The sequence below is a fragment of the Engystomops pustulosus genome, chromosome 5, assembly GCF_040894005.1.
Source record: "Engystomops pustulosus chromosome 5, aEngPut4.maternal, whole genome shotgun sequence".
Lineage (NCBI taxonomy): Eukaryota > Metazoa > Chordata > Amphibia > Anura > Leptodactylidae > Engystomops > Engystomops pustulosus.
The window spans coordinates 189639054-189648859 of record NC_092415.1 but is presented as its reverse complement, the minus strand read 5'-3'; the positions used below and the strand labels follow the sequence as shown (position 1 = coordinate 189648859).

Below are 9806 nucleotides of genomic sequence, written 5' to 3'. Positions count from 1 at the left end.
GGTGACGGCCATGTTTAGTGAGGGCAGGAGCCCACATGTTTGTTTTCGAAAATTTGGACAAGTTCCTACTTGCCCCAAAACTGATTGTCACAAATATACAAGAATTAATCTGCTTCTCAGAATGGCTTCTCCGTAGTATAATGGCCCTTTGTAATAATATTACTTATGTAACTATTTCTTAATAGTAATATATTTTGTTCCCTAATTCCCAATTATCCAATTCCATAACATTAGAACATGTCAACATGGGACATACCCTCTGGTGTAACGCTACAGTGGGAAATATTCCTACATAGCCTCACAACTGAGGAAAAGAACAGCCCAAGCCCCTATCGCACATACGTTTTAAACATGCGTGTTCTGCACGTGTTTTTGACATGCAGAACTAAGGCTACATTTACACTGCCGTTGCCCGCCCGTACCGTACCATAGCGGGCAACGGCAGTGCACGGGGAGAGGAGGAAGAGGTGAGCGCACCTCACGCCCGCCCCTCTCCATAGGGATACATGGCGCACGGCGCCGTATTACGGGTAAAGATAGGACAGGTCCTATATTTTTCCCGGATACGGAGCGGTACGGTGCCGCACGTGTGCGCCCATTGCCATCTATGGGGGACGTATATCGGCCGTATATACGTCTGCCGTATATACGCCCCCCATACGGTAGTGTGAATGTAGCCTTACATTGCATTCTGACCAATAGTATTCAGTGGCTTTTTTTACACTTGCATTTTTTAACATATACACACAAACGCTTTTATCTCAGCATGTGCTACTTTCCGTACAATTCTATGGAGACACATCAGCAACATATTGCACTCTGAAACACATGCAAGTGCAATGCATTTTTCACTGACCAATTGCAATAATAAAAGATAGATCAGAGTCATGAGTCTTTTCCACATACATTCACATACATGAGTATTTTTTTATTTACCACATTGCAAAGATAAAGTTGCAGATCATATCAGAGTCTGATCAGGGGGGTGCAATCAGGGTATAGGGTGATGTCAGTCTTTCACTGACTAAGGCTATATTCACACGAACGTGTGCACCGTACCGCTCCCAAAGGACGTCGGGAGCCCATTGCCGTGTATGGGGGACGTAAACACGGCATATGTTTTCTGGGATGAACAGAAAGAAAGCAAGCGCATTATCAGCCATGGTCCTGTCACTGGGGCACCGTGGGGCTAATTTTGATTGATTAGTTCTCTAAAGCCTACAAAATCCTTTACACATTTCTATATTTATTTGTGGGTAAATTTGGAAGTTGTAGACCCCTTTTGGAAAATATATCTCATACAACTGCTTTAAAGGGGTTGTCCACTTTCATCCAATAATTGATATTGTTTGTGTAATGAAAGTTCTAAATTTTTCCAATATACTTTCTGTAGCAATTCCTCATTATTTTCTAGATCCCTGCTTGCTGTCATTCTATAGGAAGCTTCATTGTTTCCTACCAGTAGATAAAGACCAATCCCTGGTCATGTGATGTCTCACAGGTGCACAGCTGCTATATCCCTGGTCATGTGATGTCACACAGTTGCACTGCTCGTTATATCCCTGATCATGTGATGTCGCACAGGAGCATGGCTCGTTATATCCCTGATCATATGATGTTGCACAGGAGCACAGCTCATTATATCCCAGGTCATCTGATGTCACACAGGTGCACGGCTCATTATTTCCATGGTCATGTGATGTCACAAAGGAGGCCGGCTCCTTATATCCCAGGTCATGTGATGTCACACAGGTGCATGGCTTGTCATATCCCAGGTCATCTGATATCAGACAGGTGCAGAGCTCATTATATATTCATGGTCATGTGTAGCCACACAGGTGCACGGCTCATTATATCCCTGGTCATGTGATGTTGCACAGGTGCATGGCTCGTTATAGCCCTGGTCATGTGATGTTGCACAGGTGCACGGCTCATTATATCACAGAGATTATATCAGAGCTGTGTGACATCACATGACCAGGGCTGTAATGAGCCGTGCACCTGTGTGACATCACATGACCAGGGCTCTAACGAGCCGCGCACCTGTGTGACATCACATGACCAGGGCTCTAACGAGCCGTGCACCTGTGTGACATCACATGACCAGGGACCCTTTTTTTATCCACCTTTTTTATCTAGAAAACCACAAGGAATTGATACATATACATATTGAAAGTATATTGGAAAATTGTATGTTTTTTTATCACTCAAACAATATCAATTATTTGCTGAAAGTGGACGAGCCCTTTTAGACATCTTATCTGAACTCAGCCGTGAGAAGTAAAGGTTTAGAGTAACAATTTTATGGAAATAGTGACATAAACCCCTTCTTTACAGCAGCTTACAACAAAACTAAAAAAAACTAATCCCTCCCATGGGAACATATCAGCACTACACTAAGAACTTAGACAATACAAGGAGGTAGAAGTAGGAAACATCAGGGGCAGGGACTTTTTTTTTTTTTAAAGCTTTATTTTTTATCTAGTACTTAGAACACTTATCACCATAACAACCATAGCTTTATCCCTAGATCCGGAAGTGATGTAAGTGACCCGGAAGTTCCTGCTTGTCGGGTTATCCGGGTCACCTTTGTTACATCACGCCGGGTTGGAGACAAGTTGCCGGAGAGCCAGTGAGCCGGGCTGTTACTCCCGGGTGTGCGGACACCATGTTCTCGCTCAGCAGCACGGTGCAGCCGCAGGTGAGTGACGTCACGCCGTGGCGCCATGTTCTCGTAGTTGCCGTCTGATGACAGTGACGTAGCAGTGTTGTGGCGGCGTCATAGGTCATGCTGAGACTTGTAGTCTCACCGGTGACAGATGTGACCATAACAGTGACGGCAGGTGTGAGGCGCCGGCTCCTGCTGATAGCTCATCCTTATATAACTCACCTACTACTCCTCTACCTGGAGACTACAACTCCCAGCATGCTGCGGGCGGGACGTGATGCGGGTTGTAGCTCCGTCACGGGGAGGGTCAGAGGTCGCAGTAGATAAAAGTTACATAAACCCATTAAAAGTTCTCGAAACTTCTGAGGAAATGTTATTGGTCTTTTTGCTTGAAGGAAATTCGCAAATAAACGACGTTTTAGTGCAGTTTGTGAGCAAGTAAATTATTAGTGTAATTTTATTCAAAGGGGGTTTTTTTTTTACTATTTTTTTTTTAAAATTTCTATAAATGTCACATTTTATTGTACAACACTTCAGTGCTCCAATATTAGGTCATTTATCTGATTTTAGTTGGTCTACAGGTAAAGGTGTTTTATTTTTCTTAGTTTAATTTCTGTTACATTTTATTTTATTTATTTTTTTTTTCTTTAAATCTTTTGTATGAATAGGTTTCCAATGAAGTGTGGACTGTTATTATTGTTAAAGGCAATTTTTGTTTGGTGAGCGGCATTACAGGAAGTTTTATGAATCTTTTATTTTTGGAGCCATCTGCTAAGTTTTCTGTTTTTGATTTTTTTCGTCAGCCAATATTGTTGATAAATGTCTGATTGCAGTGGGGTCAGACTTGTGGGAGCCTGGGATTGGCGACTGCCCTGTACTAGAGACTTCTAGTATCCTCTCCAATATATGGAGAGGAGAACCCAAACTTTTCTTGTGGCCTGTTGATTTCTGATGCAAAGGAGTAAACCAAAATCTACAGCTGTGACTTTTGAGCTGTGGTTTCTGTCTCTAGCGCTGAGATTCTGAATACTTTAAGGAATTCTCCCATTAAAATCTATCATGATGAACCAGGGACACCTACTCGTAGATCCAGTCACCGTAAATTTGGTAACCTGAGGTCACGCTAACATTTTCTCCAGAAGGGTAAGGTCTCATTCACACGCCTGTCTGGGGGGACATAAATCGGCCACAAATTGCGGCCGCCTATACGTCCCCATAGAGGGCAATGGGGGCCTGGCGGTGGTACGGTGCCACACTTGTGTGGCAGAGATCCGCGAGATACACCGCAAAAAGATAGAGAATGCTCTAGCTTTTTCCGAGCGTGTGGCCACGCGCTGGTGTACTCTTTAGAGAGAGGGGCCGACTCCTCTCCAGCCCATGGTGGTATGCACGTGTAAGACTACATTCACACGAACGTATGGGGGACTTGTATACGGCCGATATACATTCCCCATACATTGCAATGGCCTCATGGCGCCCAACGAGAGCGGTATGGTGCCGCTCCGTACCCCGTAGAAAGATGTCCTATCTTTCTCCAGAATACGGTGCCATGCACCATATATTCCTATGGAGAGGGGCGGGGGTGAGCAGCTCTTGCGCCCGTCGTGCTACGGGACGGCGGGCAACGGCAGTGTGAATGTAGCCTGAGAATGAAATTTTCAGCAATACAAATAAATAACTCCTAGCAGTATATAGTGTTAAATGACGTCTGTTTAGGCTGCATTTAGACCGTATGCCCGCTCGTGTGCCACGATGGAGAGGACGGATGACCCCTCCCCTCTCCATAGAAATGCACAGCATAGGGACCTGCACACTGGGAAAGTTAGGACATGTCTTATCTGTTCCCAGTGTATGGAGCGGTACGGTACCGCACGTCCCCCATACGTTCATGTGAATGTTGCCTTATATAACATATTGTTACACCCCGTTTTCCGTACTTAAAGAGAACCTGTCACCCTTTGAATTGCTATTCCTTTGGTTTTATCATGCTCCATGTTGATGATGCATTTCCTTCACATTAAATTTTTATTTTAGTGTGTGCTCTGTTCTATTTCAGCAGGCGTACATTCTGTCTGCATGAGGCGTTGTTTTATCTAGGAGACGTTGTACTGTACTTGCCCCCATATCTATTTGTCTCGGACTTCATCCTCCGGTGCTGGAGCTTCTGTGCGCATCAGTTATTTGGAGGCTTTGGTGCCTAAAGTAGATTTCCAGTTGCAATGGGAAACCCCTGAGGAGTGGACGAAGGAATAATTAAAAAAAAGACCCTTAAACCCTCATGAAATACTTCTAAGAAGAAAGCCTTATACTCCTAGTAATAGAATGGTAATAAAAGCAGGTGGGAACCTATTAGAGCAGTGATGGCAAACCTTTTAGAGGCCGAGTGCCCAAACTACAACAAAGACCCGCTTATTTATCGCAAAGTGCCAACATGGAAATGTAATTTGTGATTTATACTCCCTTCTCTGTCACAGTTTTCATTGATACCAGCACCTGAGGACACCAATAAAGCAGAAAATAGTCCCAGGTTGAGCTGTCACTTTATAATAGCTCTGTGCACAGCAAGTCCTGGGCTGTCTGGGACTGCAGGAAGATTCCTGGAGTCATCTCTGGTGATGGCCTGGGTGCCCACAGAAAGGGCTCCGAGTGCCACCTCTGGCACCAGTGCCATAGGTTAGCCATCACTGTATTAGAGGTCGTTTTGTTTTTGGCTTTGTTTCTAAAACTTTCTAAAATTAAAATGTAGCAAGTTCAGAAATTGTGAGACTGGATACAATAGTATCAGACTGTCATCCGTGAGCAGCATTAGTTGTGTAAGGTCATAACTACTGGATGTCTGCAGGATTGGTCACTCACATTGGTCTTGAAAATAATAGAAAAGGGAACACATTATTTATGGTCTTTTAACCTCCTGCTCAAAATTGGTTATTTACGTAAACTAATCAATAAATTCAGCAGATTTGATGTGAGCATCTTGTGGCAGTGCCCTGCAGTCATGTGTCTGCTACATGTACATTTACAGACATTACTCAGTCACGATTCGACCTAAGTCCAGAGCCCCAATCTAAAGAAGTAGAGATAAATATCGGAGAAGTTGCTCAGATTCCACCTCACATTCTCCAGATAATTTCTACCGTAGATCTGTGATCTTAAATAGTTAAAGCATTTTCTGTCTCGCAATAAAATATTTTCCAAGACATGTATAATGCACAGTCTTGGTGACATGCATGATGTGTTTGGAGTGGGATTCCATATTCAAGGAAAGTGTTCAATATTATATTTAAAGGAAAACGACCACCAAATCTAGGGAATCCCTTTGCACCTTTTATCATTTTCTAAAGCTTAAAGGGGTTTTCCCATTTCAGCAAATTAATGTTATTGTTTTTCCTGATTAAAAAGTTATACAATTTTCCAATATACTCTCCGTATCAATTCCTCCCGGTTTTCTAGATCTCTGCTTGCTGTCATTCTGTAGAAATCTTCTATGTTACTTCCAGTGGACAGAAATCTGACCATGTTGACACAGGTGCGCCGCTCGTTAGTATCGGAGAGTAGGGGTGGTGGCACATGTGGCGTTTTGAACCCGTTTTTAGTCCGTTTTTAAGCATGCGTTTTCAGTCCGTTTCAGTTCTTTTTTTAAAACGCATCCATTTTTGTCCGTTTTTTAATTAAGATAATTGGAAAAACCGGACAAAAACCCCCAACCCACCAAGTATGTCCATGCTGCCTGTGTACAAAGTGGCACGGCCAACACAGGTGCAGTGGCTTCTGGTTATTCGCTGGCCAGATGGGAGCTTTGTACAGGCGCAGAAGCTCTAAATCCCCTGGTGGTTTCGGGAGCCAATGCACCTTTGAAGACCCTCTACAGATAATTTGCATGAAAATTAAAGTATAAAAACATATAGATTAGGCTTTCTAAAATGATAAAAGGTAATTAGGGATTAGTTAGATTTGGGGAAACATCCGTCAGGATCTACTAAATAGACTCTTGATAGTGGATTTAGTTTAAAAGAATGGCGTAAAAATAAAGATTCTTTTTGCCGGAAAAGATAATTATTAACTCCTTAGTGCTTACTATTAAAATCACAGCACACACCTCAAAAAATAAGCTCTCATGTCATCAGAACCCTTCCCCTCCCAAAAAAAATCCTTAAATTATTATTTTTGTTTTTAGAGCTTATAGTTTTTTAAGTTTCAAATCCTGAAGCCGGCGCCGATGCGACACAATCCGATCGTGTGCGCCAAAAACCTGTGGCAATTCAGCGCAAACCGGAAAAAATCGCGAAACCGGATTTGGTATCGCTAATGGAATCCACAATCCAGAAACTAGTAATCAATTCGTTTTTGTCTGCCATTTCCATTCCACTTACAGTGCGTTTTTTTTTTTTTTTTCCCCCACTATCGGGGAAAAAAAAAATACTAATCATTATGTCTTCAGAAAAACAAAAGTTTTTGAATCTTGGAGGGTGGAGATGCTCGTTCCGATAAAGGAAACTAATAAAAAACAAATGAGAATAAGAAAAGTTCAAGGATGGTGCGTGCATCGGTCCTAAGAAAATGTCAGCACTGCCAGACTTGTATATAATAGATGATGGCAAGGGCACCTACACACATATCCAGGTGGTGCTCAGCCAGGAAAACAGGCACACCAATGGATTAGAGAAGGACAAAAGATGCGGAACTCTCCCAAAAAATCTTCTAGGCGAAGCACAGGAGTGAGCAAAACAGTCCGTCACCAACGGTAATGCCTTGTGCCTCCCTGTCCTATGATTGACACTTAATAAAGAAGATCTTTTGGGTGAGTGCCGCATCTTTTGTCCTTCTCTTATCCATTAATGAAAAACAAAATCCTCCGGTAACTGGAAAAGACCATAAGAAATGAGGAGCCCCACAAAAGGGGCCGATCCCTATAGTCAGGTCACATTATTTGCTTGTCACTTTGGAGACATTCTTGGCATTACTGACGGACTGTGGGTGCAAGATGTATTTACTGTGGAGTCGCTGCACCCTATTGACCTCACCAGGAATCTGTTTAAATTCTCAATTATTGAAGCAGAAAAAAAACTTTCCAAAACGTAAGACCAGGAACAGATTTGTAGACATAATTCTGCGCTTTGTACAAGTAAGGAGTTCCTTATTCACAGGAAGTTTCTTCACCAGAATATTCCTTAAACTGGTATTTTTTTGCTGAGCTATAACCAATTGTTTGCTATTCTTAAAGGGAACCTGTCACCAGAAAATCACCTAATAAACCACTACCAATATGCTGTCAAGAAGATTCACACCTTCCGAATCGTGTTTCTTGTGTGACCCAGTGTGGTGACATCATCCAGAATCTACTTTGAAGTGAGAGAGTTAAATTGGTTGTATAAAGTCAATAAGGCGGAGATTTTAACTTTACTGAAGTCAAGCTCTCTCTTCCTCAGAAAGCTCTTTCACTGCAGTTGATGGTCCTGCATCCAGAGATATTACTAATCAGATCTCCTGAAGTCCAATACATGATGTCAATCGCAGAGGAGGAGGCGCTCAGAGCTCCCCTCCTTGACTTCAATGTTAAACTCTCCGCCTCCTTGACTTTTCTGCGTGATGTCACCACACTGGATCATGAAAGAAACATAAACTAGAAGGTGTTCTGCAGTTTGGCTTAATAACCCAATACCAGAATATTGCCAATTGCTGATGACAGATTCCCTTAAAATTAAACTGAATTTTGAAAGGTGCCACAATAAATGGTGGTGACTGATTTGGACCCAGAGTGTGTCTATCAGTTAGGGCCCATTCTTTGTGTGTACTGGTAAAAAAATGTATTGTTTATCCTATAGTTACATCATAGTGATCTCTACAGTTCATTGGGACATTGGCCACAACATGTTATGACTATGTTTTGTAGCATCAGTGGAGATATTGCTGTGCTGTTAGCCGCGGCAGTGCTTTTAAAAGTGGATTTATATTCTAGGATTGTAGCTGGACTTGGACAAGTCCTCACACTGCTTTGATGTAAGATCTCTGAATTGAGCTGCTCCACAGTCCCTCCCCTCTGCTCTGAGTAAAAGCCATACCAGACTTGTAGTTCAATAATTCAAATCTGTCACCTAGAAAGCAGCTCAATGCACAGATCTCCCAGCACAGCAGTGTGAGGATACTGGGGGAAGCTACAATTTTAGAACGTGCATCCATTTTTTATCCCCACAGTCCTGCTACTAACAGCTTAAACAATATATGATTACACAGATCTCCAATCTCTGCGGACATCTTATTGATGACCGTTCTGCTTGACACCCAGCTTTCCCATAAACGGATTCAGCTTAGAATTAGATTTGACATTCTGATTTGAGGATTTCCGGTTTCTAGTGGTTGTGTATGTCCGGACTGTCTGTATTGGATTGTGGCGCAGGTTTGTAGTAATGTCCTGTGTATGTGGACTCTGCTAATCTCTATTGTAGAAAGTGAGGTTTCTGTATGTGGTGTCTGTAGGGATGATGTGACAGCGCAGTGTCACTCTGACCTCAGCCGCCTCTTGTGTTACATGCGTTTCCCTGCTCTATTTCTGTGTCAGAGTTCAGTTATCTTGTGTAACAAACGCCCACGTGATGGTCTAAGGCTAAGCTCACATTTATATTCGAGGTTGTGTTATAAGCCTTCATGCAGAATCCATAGTGAACCCTGTTATAGTGAAAGGTATTTTAAAGGAAACCTACCATTTGATTTGGTGCATTATGAAGCAAACATACTATGAGAATGCTGCAGCTACACCGATGCAGGGTCATATCTTGGTTAATCCCTGAGCTGAGTTATTTTGCTGAAAAAACAATTATAACATTCAGGACCTTGGGAAAGCTGGGTGAGGCTGGCTGCCTACATAAACATATTACACACGGAGCTTAGTCAAGACATGAATAATCAACCTGAGCTGAATCACTCATAAGCAGAAGCTGGGGGATGGTGCAGCAATTGATTATTCTGCCTTCAGGCACAACCCAGGGATTAAGTCATCCTCTCCTGCAGTGAATAACTTATGTGCTAGGAGAAGTGCTGAAAGAGCCATAGAAGTGACAGAGCCTCATTATCATAATGGTATAATTGTTTCATCAGCAAAACCACTTAGCTCAGGGATTAACCAAGATCTGACCCTGCATCC

At 42.6% G+C, this 9806-nt stretch overlaps 1 protein-coding gene across 1 annotated transcript in view; it reads left to right on the top strand.

Annotated features, from left to right (window-relative positions):
- Window positions 1-2539: 2539 nt before the first annotated feature.
- Window positions 2540-9806, top strand: part of YME1L1 (YME1 like 1 ATPase) — a 29670-nt gene continuing 22403 nt past the window's right edge. Inside the window, exon 1 of the mRNA XM_072154098.1 lies at window positions 2540-2701. Within this exon, the coding sequence (XP_072010199.1) occupies window positions 2669-2701 (33 nt within the window). The 5' untranslated portion in view covers window positions 2540-2668. The remainder of the gene's footprint in view (window positions 2702-9806) is intronic.